This window comes from Hermetia illucens, chromosome 5 (genome assembly GCF_905115235.1).
Source record: "Hermetia illucens chromosome 5, iHerIll2.2.curated.20191125, whole genome shotgun sequence".
Taxonomy (NCBI): Eukaryota; Metazoa; Arthropoda; class Insecta; order Diptera; family Stratiomyidae; genus Hermetia; species Hermetia illucens.
The window spans coordinates 46,477,360-46,492,435 of NC_051853.1; the positions used below are offsets into that span (position 1 = coordinate 46,477,360).

At 42.6% G+C, this 15,076-nt stretch overlaps 2 protein-coding genes across 2 annotated transcripts; one reads left to right on the plus strand and one right to left on the minus strand.

The window, feature by feature from the left end:
- Nucleotides 1-2,552: 2,552 nt before the first annotated feature.
- Nucleotides 2,553-10,775, minus strand: LOC119657171 (tetratricopeptide repeat protein 17). Its single transcript, XM_038063958.1, has 4 exons — nt 10,519-10,775; nt 3,351-4,219; nt 3,200-3,290; nt 2,553-2,978 (listed from the first exon to the last, which is right to left on the minus strand). The coding sequence occupies exons 1-4, from the start codon at nt 10,624-10,626 to the stop codon at nt 2,694-2,696; spliced, it is 1,353 nt and encodes a 450-aa protein (XP_037919886.1). The 5' UTR covers nt 10,627-10,775; the 3' UTR covers nt 2,553-2,693.
- A 40-nt stretch (nt 10,776-10,815) lies between these two features.
- On the plus strand, nt 10,816-12,120 carry LOC119657172 (soma ferritin). Its single transcript, XM_038063959.1, has 4 exons — nt 10,816-10,976; nt 11,057-11,287; nt 11,360-11,584; nt 11,653-12,120. The coding sequence occupies exons 1-4, from the start codon at nt 10,956-10,958 to the stop codon at nt 11,848-11,850; spliced, it is 675 nt and encodes a 224-aa protein (XP_037919887.1). The 5' UTR covers nt 10,816-10,955; the 3' UTR covers nt 11,851-12,120.
- Nucleotides 12,121-15,076: the final 2,956 nt, after the last annotated feature.

Genomic DNA, 15,076 nt, shown 5'->3' on the forward strand with positions numbered 1-15,076 from the left:
ACTCATTGACTGGAAAAGACCTACCATAGGGTTGTAGGGGGAGAACCTAAACACAGGGCGAAAATTATCCCCCTTCTATTCTAGCATTGAGATAAGGCAACAAATGCTTCAAGACCAGCACCACAGCATTATACCCTTTTCTGAACGAGACAAAGACTAAAGAAGAAGTGAAATTATTTTGGGAATGACATCAATCATGTGCCTTAACGCACAGCAATAGCTCAACATTTCACCGTTTTACCTGACTTCTGTAGGCAGAAGAAAACATTAGACTATCAAAAACTGACATCCTTGTACGGAACAACCCTTTAAACCTTTTGACAACGGAAACACGCCACTGATATATGACGAAAAAGCCTAAATTTCCATGAGCAAGGTACCGCACAGTTACAAGCCTGTGTAGCGTCCACACGAAAGATTCCACAAAGGCACCCTAAGGTAATCGGTGTCAGCGCCAAAAAACTAGATTACGCTTTGACTAAGATAATCTTGACACTAGTAGCAATCTCCTCGAGTAAAGGCTACAGAAATTAAGACTCCGCGATCGATATGCGGTTCCACCGATCGTGAAAAAATTACCAGAAAGGCGTTTTCTTGATTGCATGGGCACGTAATTTGCGCTGACAACAACTCATTTGCCAAGAATAATCTGGACATCGAAGTCGACGGGAAACGACCAATGGTGAGATGAGAGGCTCACGACTCCATCTAGATCAGGCCTATAACAGAGCAAAATGGCACAAGACGAACCGAACCCCCTTGTGAATGGGACAAAAACTCAAGAATAAGAAGAAACTAAACCATATATAACTGGAAACCTGGAGTTCTCCCGCCCCGAGAACCATGTGAATGCACAAGCTATTATCAAAAAAACCGACATCCTCAATTCCATTCCACCAGGATATATAAATAGGAATTAAAATTGCTGTCGTGAGAAAAGATTAAATAAAATAACTTCACAACAACTATACTTTCTATAGATAAGGAACAGGGAAGGAAGTTTTTAAGAAAACGTGAACCGGTATCCGGTCTAAACTTGCCTTAATATTCATCTCCAGACATCCAGATTTTGCACCGAGTGCCACCAATTTGATATCCCTAAAAGCTGTCTGGTGTCCATCTGCGGCAGTCTGTCACGTCTTGTTTTCCTACCATAGATATTGCCCTTGCAGACTTTTCGGACTGGATCATCCTCACCTATACGAATTAAGTGTGCCGCTCATCACAATCTTTTTAGCCAGATTTTATCCACAACCAAACGATCGTGGTATCGCTCATAAATTTCGTCGTAATATACATTACAGAATTGTCCTTCCGCATGTAGGGAGCCAAAAATTCTTCAGGGGATTCGCTTCCCAAACGTGGCTAAGAGTTCGCAATTTTTCTTGCTGTGAACATAAATCTCCGAAGAATACAAGAAGACTGCCAATGAGTACAGTAAGAACTTTGGCCTTATGGTGAGACGCTTTGAACGGAATAGATTGAAATAGGTCTATTTTCTGTCAACAACCGTGCGCAGAGCTCGTCGTTATAGCTATTATCGTTTGTGATTTTCGACCATAGATAAGAAAAATTATCAACGGTTTCAAAGTTGTATTCTCCTAACTTTGTTCTCATCTTGTTCTTAATTGATCAGTGCTATTTAATGCTGCTACTTCTTTCTTTTTTGGTGCTGACGTTGCCCTCTTTGCCGTCATTAATGTGCAACCCTAGATCTCCCATTGATCACCGCCCGCTCGATCTGGATGAAGGTATTTTGCACACCTCGGGTTGTTCTTACCATGTCGATATCGTCAGCATAAACCAGTAGTTGAAGAGGATGGTACCTCTCGCATTTACGTCAGCATAAAGGATTACTTTTTCCAGAATCAAGCCAAAAAGGATGCATGATAACCATCCTCTTGTCCTACACTGTGGTTGATGATGTAGGGTCTCGAAAGGGATCCCGCTGCTTTTATCTGGCGTTACATATTGATCGGGATCAGCCTAGTCAGTCTAGTCTAGTCGGAATACCGAATTCTCTGATAGCTTTTTACAGTTTCACTCTGGCTTAGTTAACATGGGCGGCCTGGAAGTTGATGATATAAAGAGAGGAAATTATAAAGTTTGAATGGTAATTAAATGTAGCTGAAGAAATTAATTCAGGGCAAAAATAAAAATATCATAGATGCATTGGGTGAAGGACAGACATAAGTGAGGAATATTTACATATTCTTGATAGATACAATGAAGCAGAATGAGATGAGTATAGGAAACTTTTGGTGCTGGCAAGAACCGCGGGCACTACAGAAGGCCTGTTAGCTTTGGAACAATCAGCAGAAAGAGAAGAATGATATCCGAAATCCAGTCACGATACAAATCCCTCTACTACCAATGAGACCGCTACAACAGCCTAGCGCTCCAATCGCTGAGCCATTCGAAAGTAGCACTTTACATTAGGAACACATTTAGCACCACATGTCTGCACAAAATTTAGTTGACTCGAATTATTATCATGCTTGCCACAATTGCTTTCAGAAAATGTAACATTTGCATCACCAACTAAACAATGATTTCCTTATTTAAAAAAATGTTTATTCTCATAAAAAAAGACGCTTAAAATAGACACATTGAAATATAGTCGAAAGAATGTATGATAAATGCCATTTACTATGTAGACAATGACACATTAAAAACTTGGTTCAACACAGCCCCTAGTCACGGCTAGGTTTAGTCTTCAATCTTTGGAAATTTAGTTGTGAATGGAGTTCCATAGTTAGTCGTTCCTTTATAGCCTCACTATTTGCATTTATTTCTTGTTCTAATGCTTCTATATCAACGTCATAACTTTCTAGTCGCATTTGAATTTCTGAATAAAAATCACAAAATAACACTGGCTCATCGTTGCCGGCCAAAGTACGTGTACTGCAATATTGTCCCCGATGGGTGAATGGTCCATTCGCTTTGTCCATATCAACATAGCGTGCTCCTAATGGTACCTGAAAACCGTAATTTTAGAAGAAAATGTAAGTAATCAACGCAGATTTGGTCCATTTTGGTTGGGGTTTACAAATGAATAATAATAAGAAGCCTTTTATGGACTTTAAATATTTTCTAATGGAAAAAAATATAGATTTGGGTATTGATTCCTTTTGCTTTGAATGAGCAACATCCGACTGTACATATATAATACTATATACTACGCGTTCAACGTACATACCTGCTGCTGGAGAAGCTTTTCGTGGCTAGCAAATATCTTAGCTTTCATCGACCGCAACCCACTTACTTCCTTCTTGAAATATTCAATAAATCTGCAAAACAAAATATCATATATTTCTCATATGTCTCACTTAATAGGCATCACAACTCACCCGTCAATTTTCTCGGAATTCCTGTTCAATTTATTTAGGCACATAACAAAATTTTTAAGATTACTAATCTTGTGTGAATACGATGGATCCACTTTCTCAGCAGTTTCTAAATGTTCAATAGATCTATTAAAATTATATGACATGGCTAAAGTGATTCCCAATGCCAAATGATTCTCTGCAATGTGAGGGGCATGATCAACAGCCGCACTAAGGACAATATCAGCATCGTTGAACTGTTCAGCCCGGGTCAATATTGTCCCTAAGCTCAAAAGAGGAACATCTTTGAATTCTCGCGGAGCCAACAAAATCGCTCGACGTGCACACTCCACAGCCTGATGCGCATTGCCTTTCATTCGCCAATAGTAGGAAGCAAGAGCATGATGTTTCCATGAATTTGGATTCTTTTTCAACCCTGCTACAATATCCGAGAGAAAATAGTCATTGTCAATTTCCAACTCTTCATCTTTCATATCATCCTCTGGAGAAATTTCTAGCAATCGTGAATTCCCCAAACTTGGAAGATGATCAAAGCAACACATTCCAATGTTAAATTCAAGGAACTGTTCACAGTACGGTAATTGGGGTTTTACCAGTAGTTCATACTTTGCATTTTTGTTGAACCGATTCAAATAGTTTCGCGTTAATCGGGTATGGCTCAATATATTGTCGGGGTCATCAAATTTTGCAGAACATTTTGCTTGTTCTATTGTCTCTATTCCAAACCGTACAGATTGGATGATTTGTTCAACCATCAACTCTTTTTGGCGCAATAGTTCCAAATGTGTGCTTTCAACGATTTCATGATGCTTTATTTGATCGAGGAATGTAGCTAGGTTTTGGGGTTCTCGCATATAAAATGGCGAATCGATCTGTGTACAAAAAAATATATAAATTATTACTTTCTAATACATATACCGAGCCACTCATAATATTATTTATCTATTTTAAGTTAAAAAACAACACTATACTGTAACACAGTAAGACCCAACAACGTAGACTGAACAGTTGCCTACTACTTGAAAGAATGAAATGCATCCTTCAATTGGAGGAACAAAACAAATTCCCGCAATATACATATAAATACAAAGAGTCATATACCAGAGTAACAAACAATATTGAAATTTAATCTTTTGAATCCTAATAATCAGGCATTCTGTTTTTGCCTGATACGATGTTTTGAAGTTCCCGGTAATATGCAAACAGTTACTGACGTCTATTATTAATAGCTAGCTAACTGCCCCTCCCAATGCGCCATTTGTAGCAATAAATACGGCGCAATCATCAATGGCAAGAATGTGCCATCGACCTCGAAAGGAACCATCATCTGATGGTCGCTTGCTTACCTTAACTTGTGTGTCGCTACTGCATCTGCTCACAGGGGAACAGAGCGTCGACCCTAGATTCAATACTCGGCCGATTGTCGTCCAGCAGTAGGAACATTTTCTTACAGCACAAAGGATGCAAATTCTAAACGACTCGGCCGAGAATATTAATAAGCACTGGGGCGCCGTTAGAACTGTTTTTATCTCTGGCGTGGATTGCACGTTGCAAGACCTGGCCGACTGCATAAACGGGACGGATTAATGAATGTAAGGAGCAATACCTTTTTGATAGTTGCAAGTGGGGTAACCGCGAGACCCTGGAGTTCCGTTACCGTGAAAGTGCATCGTAGAATGCGCTGTGACAAAAGGAGCACTTTACCACTCTCATATTGTATCCGATGAAATTCCACATCTTGTAGATGGATGATATGGCAAGCCATTGTAGTATGCAGATATGGACTCCTCCTTAAAACGGACGCGAAATTATCTTTGCCATTCACAGACCCAAACGAAGTAAGACCGCCGACCTTGATAGTTTCCCTTTGGAAATTTTGCAGGCAGCCACTGTGTCTCTGCAGAATTGCTACTTAAACTTATTCGTACATCTTGGGTTCCCAGCGAATGGAAGAAGGGGATGCTTAAGATTGCGGAAAAGGATACCTATTTTGAGCTCGACAAGTAGAGGAGTATTTGCGTGCTTCCAGTTGACGCAAGATATAATCTAAAATCATCCTGGAACTCATCAAAGAACATCTCAAAAGCTTGATCGAGAGAGAACAAGTCGGTTTCGCTCTGGATCCCCTTCCACCGACTACATTAGCACCATTTCATTTTGTATATAGATAAACACCAATAAAACCAAGATTCTCAGCCTGACGACATCGCACTTTTCCTATTTACTTTAACTGACAGCACATTAAGGGCGTCCAACAATTTGTACATTTCACTGTTTTGTCCAAACTTTGGAAACTATCTCAACAAATCCATACTATAATAGAGTAGATGCAATCTTCTCAGAAGATCATGGAAGGAGTTGAGGCACATTGTCAAGAACCGTGCCACGTAGGTGTGGTAAACGCTGTGCTCCACAAAGAGATTAAATGCAACCAATAATAATCAATAATGAAGAACACCTCCGTGATATTCTTAAGAAAGTTAAAAGACGGCAGAAGTACTGGCCCACTGCTCTCCACCCTCCTCCTCATTCTGTGAATCTTCGATAAACAACTTGTTTTTCTTATCTAGATTTAGGACACATATGAAAGAGGCAGATGTGGCTATCAAGTACTTCCGAAAATCCGCAAAATCTTAGTGGCTAAGCATATGGTGGAATGCGGCCATAAAATTAACCAACTGGGCGCCTGCGAAAGCTTATTCATTAGCAAATAGCCGGTAAACACTAGATTGAACTCAAATCTAGGTAATTGCTATTCCCCTTTATTTAAGAAACTAATAAAAAACTCTCCTTCTTTCAGAATATAGAAGTAAGTCTTTAAAATGTAATCAAATATTTCTCCTTTTTCAGGATATCGAAGTAGTAGTAGTTTCCGAGAATGGGTCCGTTAAAGAAATGATCACTTTCAACCCCCCGCACTCCCCACCTTTCAAACAAATGTCAAAATTCGGCTTCGGAAAGTACTAATCGAGACCTTTCATTTGATAGCCCACGTGATTACATTTGGTGAAAAAAAATTATACCCCCCTTTTGCATGTATGGGGACCCCCCTTAAATTCCATGTAAAAGGATATAACTCACTGTATGCGTGAGCGTTCACAGTTCCTACCTTTCCACCAAATTTGGTGACAATCGCTATAACCGTCTCCGAGAAAAATGCGGGTGAGAAGACACATTGCGGCGAAATGCACCGGTGACTGTGACAGGTCAAAAAGTTGCAGAAAATGTGGGGGCGAAGATCATATGTTCAGGGAATGCAACGCTAAGCCTGCATGTATCCTTTGCAAAGGGGAAAACGATGTCGACTGTCGGCACGTTGCAGGCAGCAGCAGATGTGTTTAGAAGAGCCTTGAATGCAGTAAAGAAATGAGGTTGATACAATTCAACCTCAACCACTGCGAGGCAGCGCAAAACCTTCTCTCGCAGACCATCTATGAGAAGGGAATTGAAGCTGCCATAATCAACGAGCCTTATCGTAATAAGAGCGATGCCTGAACTACAGATGTAACTGACAAGGCGGCCATATGAGCATGTGGAAATCAAGCCATTCAAAAAGTGATGGAGCTTCCAGGAGTTGGATTCGTCAGAGCAACCATAGCTGGTATCTACATATATAGTTGCTATGCCCCACCAAGCGCGACGATAGCAGAATTCGAAGGAATGCTAGGTATGCTAGTCTCGGATGCAAGAAATCGAAACCCCAAGATTATAGCGGGGGCCGTACCCTGCTCGAGGCTTTTGCGGAGCTAGACTTGATGCTTGCAAATACGGGAAATGTTTCCACTTTTCATGGGACAAGGTCGGGCTCAACAGTCGATCTGACATATGTGAGTATCACATTGGCGAGGAGAATGGCATGGTTTGTCAGTGAGCATTATACTCATAGCGACCATCAGGCAATTTTCCTCCAGATGGAATATGGGCCAAGTGGCAATATGGGGTCCCGGGGAGCTGGAAACCAGGGCTGATCCGTGAAAAAGTTTGAAGAGGCTGAAATCATAGAGTTGGCATTCGAAGGCTACAATCCCAGTGATGCGGCTACAGAAAAGTTAGAGCAAATGATGGGAGGCATAACGAGAGCATGCGACGCTGCTATACCGAGGCGGGGAGTCCTCGCAAAAATGCGCTCAAACTATTGGTGGAATGAAAAAATCGTCGAGTTGCGGGATGCATGTTTTCGAGCTAGAAGGATCTGCTAATGATCTAGAGGAAGACCGGACTTCAACAAGAAACGGCAAGTATATGTGAACCTTCGAGGTAAGCTTAAAGAGGCTATACGGACCAGCAAGCTATGATATAATGCTTCAAGGAACTTTGTGCAGTGGCAGATCAAAGTTCCTGCGGAACAGCGTCCAGGGGGATTATGAAAAAGATGTGGCGGCAAACACCACAACTGACTTTCCCGCATCTTCTGTTCGATACCGTGATGATGCTCTTCCCCCCGGATAAAGGGAAGCACAAACAACACAAGCAAACATTGGACGTCTACACCATACCTGTGGTAACTGAGGAGGAACTTGCACAAATTTGCCGGAGAATCGGTGATAACAAGACACCCGATCTGAATGCTGCTCCCAATAGAGCTCTTAAACTCGCTGCTAAAACCAGACCCGACTGGTTTGTCAGTATATTTAAAACACCCGTGGTACAGGGAGTTTTCCCCGACCGGTGGAAGAGGCAAAAATTAGTTTTGCTCCCGAAGCTGAATAAGCACCCAGGACAGCCATCATCATACCGCCCGATTTGCCTCATCGACGCGAATAGATGCTCGAAAGGGCCATCTACAATAGACTGCTCTCTATCATTGAATATAATGATTGACTATCGGAACAGCAACTTGGATTTCGACAAGCCCACTTAGCGATCTACGCCGTGAAGTTGTTTTGAAGCTAGCTCAAGACGCGATGTCATCTAATAAATACTGTGCCATGTTGTGCCGTTCAATTCCGCTAGCTGGGAGTGGATAAAAAACACACTGGCTACAATGGGTGTCCCTAGTTATTTGACTAAGCTCCTCGAAAGTCACCTTTCGGAGAGGACACTTTGGTGTGATACGGATGAGGGAACCAAGCAGTACAGCGTCACTGCAAGAGTACCACAGGGCATTGTTGAATCCTCTCCTGTGTAACATTATGTACAATGGGGTCCTTGTACTTCTCCTGCTAAAGGAGGCTACGATAATCGGTTTCGCAGATAATCTAGATGTGGTTGTCGTCGCGAAACAACCTGAAGACGTTGAAGTGTATGCTAACGAAACCATTAATGAAATAAAGGCGTGGCTGGAGATGGTTCAGCTTGACCTCGTGGAACAAAAAATGGAGGCGGTCTTGATTACCAACCATAAGAAGAGGAATGCGGTTAATATTTGTGTTGGTGGTCACATCATCACTTCGAAACCGGTTATCAAATACCTGGGGGAGATGATTGACGCTAAAATCAAATTCAAGGGACAACTGAACTATGCCTGTGTGGAAGCGGCAAATGCAAGCGTATCATTGGCGCGGATGATGCTTAACATTGGATGTCCAAGATACAGTTACAGGTTACTTGTGGCCAGAGTTGTTCAGAAAAATGTCAGGCGACGCAGCGTGTCAAATGAGACACGCTGCCTGTACGGCAGCAACGGTGAGATGACTCGCAAAGGGATCGCTGGACCCATACTTTGATTCCCTGTATTGAGGAATGGATCCAACGACGACATGGCGAGATTAACTACCATCTGACGCAATTTCTATCAAAACATGGTGGTTGCAGGAACTATCTGCACCAATTCACGCTATATGATTCTCCCTTTTATTCTGAATGTGGTTGCACACCTGAGGACCCGGAACATGATATATTACACGGTCCAGAATTTTACTCAAAGAGGAGGAGCCTGAAAGACTCCCTGAAAATCAACCTAAGCCCGCAAAACATCGTTCGGGAAATGCTGAAGTCGGAGGGAATCTGATGTACGATGAACTTCCCAATCAAAAGTATACAGAAGGAACTTGGAAAGGCGGAGCGTGCAAAGAGGACGCGAACAATGGAAGATTTGGTCCCCTCAAGCTCAGTCCACTCCGCGAAGTAATGCTTTGCGGCGGTTCCGCGGTAAAGAAAGGAGAAAGAAGGAGAAAGTGGGGAAGGTTTTATTGGGTGGGAATCCCACACACTCCTGCAACCTAGCGAGGCAGTGCCTTTGTAAGACTTCCACCTCCATCCTCCAAAACGATTTTAATAGTTTTGTTTTACGCAAAACCTTAAAAATGAAAGTTACTGCACAATTGTGTCCAACTGATCAAAATATAAACGGGAGAAACCAGTGTGCACCAATATTGTAACAAATAAATTGTCAGCCCTCCCCCTTAGGGTTGCTCTCATAATGTTGGAAGCGGGGACGAAAGATTAGGTTGGGTTGGGCCGCTGCAGGCGAAACATTCGCCGTGTAGATGCCGGAATTGGCTCAGAGCTAATCCCGCGCGTGTTAATTTTTTTTTCATGACTACATCCCCTCCTAGTCGTCTAGCAGCTTAGCTCCTTTGGGACTCCCGCCTCGAAACTTCACGTTTCTATTGGAATAGTTTACCCCGGGTGGGTTTAGTTTTGTTGACTATTGAGTCAAGCCACGTGATAAAATCTCTGCGTCCTCGCAGGGAGTCGAACTGCTAGCATTTGGGTTAGCTGCAGCACATGCCGTCTGCTTCCATATTATCTCGCGCAGTCGGTGTTCACGACTGGCAAACATGTTAGGGGAGTTTGGTAGGTTGACAGACTTGGTGACCATGCTGGTGCTAAGGTGATAAAACGCCGTACTCTCTTCGTAACAAATGCAGTTAAAACGTGCACAGGAGAGATAAAGGACATATTACTTGGCAACAATTAACCCATATCCTACAGCGACGTCATCCTATGCTGTGTCCATATTTGCGGTGATTCTTTAATCTTTTGGAATAAGAATTGAGACCTTCCTCCGCCCAAATTTCAAAGTACTTTCTAAGCAGAATGCTCCCGTGCCTCAATTATTGCAATTACATGCTCGGTTTTGGGTTCACTTCGAAGCCAGACGTAAAGATGTAAAACTTGATGAACGTTTGCCAAATCGGTGTCAAATTCCTGCATAACATCCAACTATTGTACCGCCTACCTTAATCATTATTAATTATCAGGTACTAACAAAGTCTCCAATATTTACCTTCGCCGTTATCAGTCCATTATCATTTAACACCCAGTGATTCACGGCAATAATTGAGCACGCTACGTTAAACAAAACGAAAAAAACAATACTTTTCAAAACTATCATGCTCTCCTAAACATTGCGAACACACAAAACATGAAAATGACACCCAACACCACCACCTCGTTCTCTGGCCCGGTCGCAGGTCAACAGCTATCCTTTCAATTCATAAACAAAAACAAATGTCATCCCTTAACCTCACAGCGTGTTGTAAATCGGAATGTTTCGGAGTTCGCCTACGGAAATGTAAACAACCCGTTTTCAATTCGCCGTGCGTCCGTCCAATTCCAAATCTAATGCGCATTTTGTTGTTTCGTTTTTCTCTGTGACATAACACAAAATTTGCCTTTTCTAATTTTCTTAAATTTCCAAAAGTGATTTTTCCCACTTCCTAGATGACTCTAACTCAGGCAATGGTACGTGCACTTTCCTATTTTTTAAATCAGCAAATTCGAGTGCTTCAGTAATGTAAACAAATTCTTCATTGTAAACGTAGCGGAGGTTTAGTGTCACCGCATTACAAATACCCATCCGAAGGTTTGCATATTTTTCGGCACCCACGAAGAAGCGCAGTTCCGGCTTGAATCCGCGTCTTGTACGACTTCCGCTCTCGATCGCCTCCCTAATGAGTTCCCTGGCTCGGCAGAGGTTCCCGCAGGAGTGCGAGGAGGCCATCAACCGTCAAATTAACATGGAACTCTACGCCAGTTATGTTTATTTGTCGATGGTATGTCCTTTTTCGATAGTCACTGCAATTAATCGATTTCCCAACTGAACGTCCTGTTTGGGTGTGACGCAGGCTTACCATTTCGATCGAGATGACGTCGCCCTGCCTGGCATGCATTGGTACTTCAAGAAGGCCTCCGACGAGGAACGCGAGCATGCTATGAAGTTCATGAAGTATTTGAACAAAAGGGGCGGAAAGATCGTCCTCGAAGATATAAAACGGCCAGAAGTGCGTGAATGGAGTACGGCCGAGGATGCTATGTGCGCCGCGCTGGATTTGGAAAAGAAAGTCAATGAGGTGAGCAATTACTCTGGTATCAATAAAGCCTAGAACGCCCAAACTCTCCCATAAATCAAAACTTTCAGAGTCTCCTCGAGATTCATGCAATAGCCAGCGATCTCAAGGATGCCAATTTTTGCGACTTCTTGGAAACGGAGTTCCTCCAAGAACAAGTCGATGCCATCAAAGAAATCTCGGACCACGTGACCAATTTGAAGCGTGTCGGGGAAGGTCTCGGCGTCTACATGTTCGATAAGCACATCAAGGACTCCGCTGATCATTAGTTTTAAATTTTCTGTTCTCACGGTGAGCACCGAGCACAAATAAAATGTCACCGGATGTTTTTTGGAATGTTTGCCAACCCCAGAGAGCTGGCTCAACTGAAAAGTCTGCTATGAAAATTGTGATGTAGTAACAATAATAAATTTTTATGTCGACTTCAATTATTTTGCACCGGAAGCAAAGGATATTTCGTGAACCTTGCAATTGTATGTGATCCATAGAAACTAGGATGTCGCCTAACAGTTAATAAATTCATTATGTGCATTTAAATTGAAGTTAATCGTTTTTCTGTGGCAAATGGGAAAACCGGAAGAAATGTGCAACAATTAGAGATTTGAACCAAAATAGTCCACTTTTAAAATAGTTTGGAAACACACAACCTTGCTAAAGTCAGTCCACTATCAGTGCCCTGGAACATATCTTCTTCCGAAGACGTCGTGCTCACAGCACCGTTCATACTCAGACATACAGTTCCTTGCAGGGAGACTAGCTTACAGTGAACACGCTTTTTTCATTAGACCTAAATCCCCATGTCGAGGCTCCGACTACACAGCCCATAAGCTTTGGGAGCTGGCGTCTTCTTTACAGCTACAACTGTGCTTAGCAACTGGCCATACCCTGTCCCAATATAAGGCTGATGTCACAGCATTGCAAGAGACTCCTGGAGAAGAGACGCTACCCCATATATCAAACCCGCATGAGTTGGTTTCCTAGTCAGCAAAAAAATGAAACCTTTTGTTATCAACTTTGAAAACATAAGCGAAAGACTATGTACTCTGCGTTTTATGAGGCAAATTTAGAAATATGAGCATCATTAACGTTCACGCCCCTACAGAGTAGATCGCAAAGTCGGAGAAGGATACCTTCTACGAGGCAGTTAAGCAGACCCTCGAAACCTATCCCAAGTATGATATCAAAATCTTACTTGGAGATTCTAACAGTCAAGTATGGGATTCGGGTGATACGTCGGCTCCCATAGCTTACATAAGGATACCAATGATAACGGACTGCAGATTATCCAATTAACAGTATTACACGTAATGGTTTTTGGAAGTACCTGGTTTGCGCGAAAAGCGGTCAACAAACATACATGGGCCTCTCCAGACGGGACCACTTTCAACCCAGTTGACCATGTGTTAATTGAACGCTGCCTCCTCTCAGCCTTGATGAATGTCAGAACATTGTGCTCCGAGCTCTAGTTAGAACACTGCCTACTATCCCCTCTAGCAATTAGGTGATAGTGAATAGGGAAGCCATCCACAACACAGCTAACACCTATAAAGGGAAAATGGATGCCGCAATAACAGCAGCTAACATATGTCCTGGAGATGAAGCATGAACAAATGATCTTCACAACCACCTTAAGAGCGTATCATTTATACGGCCACACACACGTACTTCTCCCCAGTCTCAAAAAAAGTCGGAACGGCTGGTTTGACGATGAATATAAGCTAACAACGGAACGGAAGAATGCTGCATACCGAGTAATGTTGTATTCTCAAAGGGCGCGGGCACGCGCGGAGACTTATCATGAACTCCGGCGAGCGGAGAAGCGACTTCATAGACGGAAAAAGGAAGCTTAGAGGAACCAACAAATCTGTGATCTCAAGAAGTACAAGAAGCAATTGTATCTGGAGCCGAAGTTTTTCCGAGAAGTCAGCAGGATGAAGCCTTATACACCTCAATGTTCATCCTGCCGAGATAGAATGGACATATTGGAGCGATGCGTTGAGGACGAAACAGTACGTGCAGTTCATCGACTTAAAAATAATAAGTCGCGCGGAGCCGATGGATTTACAGCCGAACTAGTTAAATATGGAAGCGACCAACGCCCAGAACATCATTAGCCCATACCAAGCAAGCTTCACTCCAGGCAAATCAGCAACAGATCAGATTTTCTCTCTGCGGCAAGCGATGGAAACACTGTCGGAATATGGCCATCAGTTGCACCTTCTTTTCAAAGACTTCAACATCAACAACGGTCTAAGACAAGGGGATGTCCCATTATGCGTCCTCTTTTACCTGGTCCTGGAAAAAGTGATTCGTGATGCAGACGTTAATGCAAGAGGCACCATTCTCTTCATGTCCACCCAACTATTAGCCTACGCTAGCGATATTGACATTATGGGAAGAACAACCCGAGATGTACAGTCGACCTTCATCCAGATCGAGCAGGCGCGAAATATTGGGCTACACATTAATGAGGGCAATACGAAGTACATGGTGGGAACGTCAGCGTCAAAAACCAAAGAAGGAACAACATCGAATTGCGCTGGTCAAACAAGAACAATAAAGGTAGGAGACTATAATTTTGAGACCGTTGAAAATTTCTCCTATCTACTGTACAGTAGAAAAGCAATATATATGGCAGAAAAAGGAGACGTGGCAGATCCTGCCTCAGATGGAGCGTTGACGTAGGTCAGGATGCCAGACAGCTTTTAGCTCGCGCCTATAGAATTGGTGGAGCTTGGTGCAAAACCGTCTGAAGTTTCTTACTAAGGCAGGCCTATGCCGGATACCAGTTGTTGCCCAGTTGATGATGATGATGTTTGCTTCAAAGAAGCTTCTTATCTAGAATAAATTCCATATATTTCATTTCTTCGGAAAGTTGAAGGGTTATTCTTCTCATCTTCTTGAGGTACCAACTATGAATTAAATCAACAGTGCATTGTATGTTTTTACGCACCGTTCCGAGGTCTCAACCAACAGCTAACGTAACCGCATCATATGCATAAGATTGAGAGTGTATTGGTAAATTTCTTTGATCGCAGAAGCTGTAATAGCATACCTCTTTTGGGGCAGCTTTTTGTTGTTAGTTAGTGGTCAACATCTACTTCAGCACGCAAACATCTTTGACATCATAACACTTTTAATAGGGCGCACTAATAAAAGCCCCTTTTATATCTCTACCTTGGAAACTAAGGGATGAAGAACTGGCTCACATAGCTTCTCGCGCTGTTAAGAATGTTGATTTTCATTTGGCTGGAATGTCAAGTTTTCCTGATCCTCGAAGGTGATGTTAAATTGATTTGTCTGAAGTTCTTAGGGTTTCAATAGTCATCCATCCCAAGGTATCAAGACTGCTGTAACATTCCACAAAAGGGTAGGTTCCTAACACAGAATAAAACTCATGAATAATATGTCCGGATAGCTGAGTGGTTAGAGCGCAAGGCTGTCGTACGGAAGGTCGCGGTTCAAATCTCACTGGTGGCAGTGGAATTTGTATCG

Bases quoted from the DNA above. Each gene is read 5' to 3' on its own strand.
- LOC119657171 (XM_038063958.1), bottom strand. From the start codon at position 10,626: ATGATAGTTTTGAAAAGTATTGTTTTTTTCGTTTTGTTTAACGTAGCG. The intron at 4,220-10,518 runs GTAAATATTGGA...TTTTGTACACAG, and splicing joins ATGGACTGATAACGGCGAAG to ATCGATTCGCCATTTTATAT. The intron at 2,979-3,199 runs GTATGTACGTTG...TACGGTTTTCAG, and splicing joins AAAAGCTTCTCCAGCAGCAG to GTACCATTAGGAGCACGCTA.
- LOC119657172 (XM_038063959.1), top strand. From the start codon at position 10,956: ATGACTCTAACTCAGGCAATG. The intron at 11,288-11,359 runs GTATGTCCTTTT...GGTGTGACGCAG, and splicing joins GTTATGTTTATTTGTCGATG to GCTTACCATTTCGATCGAGA. The intron at 11,585-11,652 runs GTGAGCAATTAC...CAAAACTTTCAG, and splicing joins TGGAAAAGAAAGTCAATGAG to AGTCTCCTCGAGATTCATGC.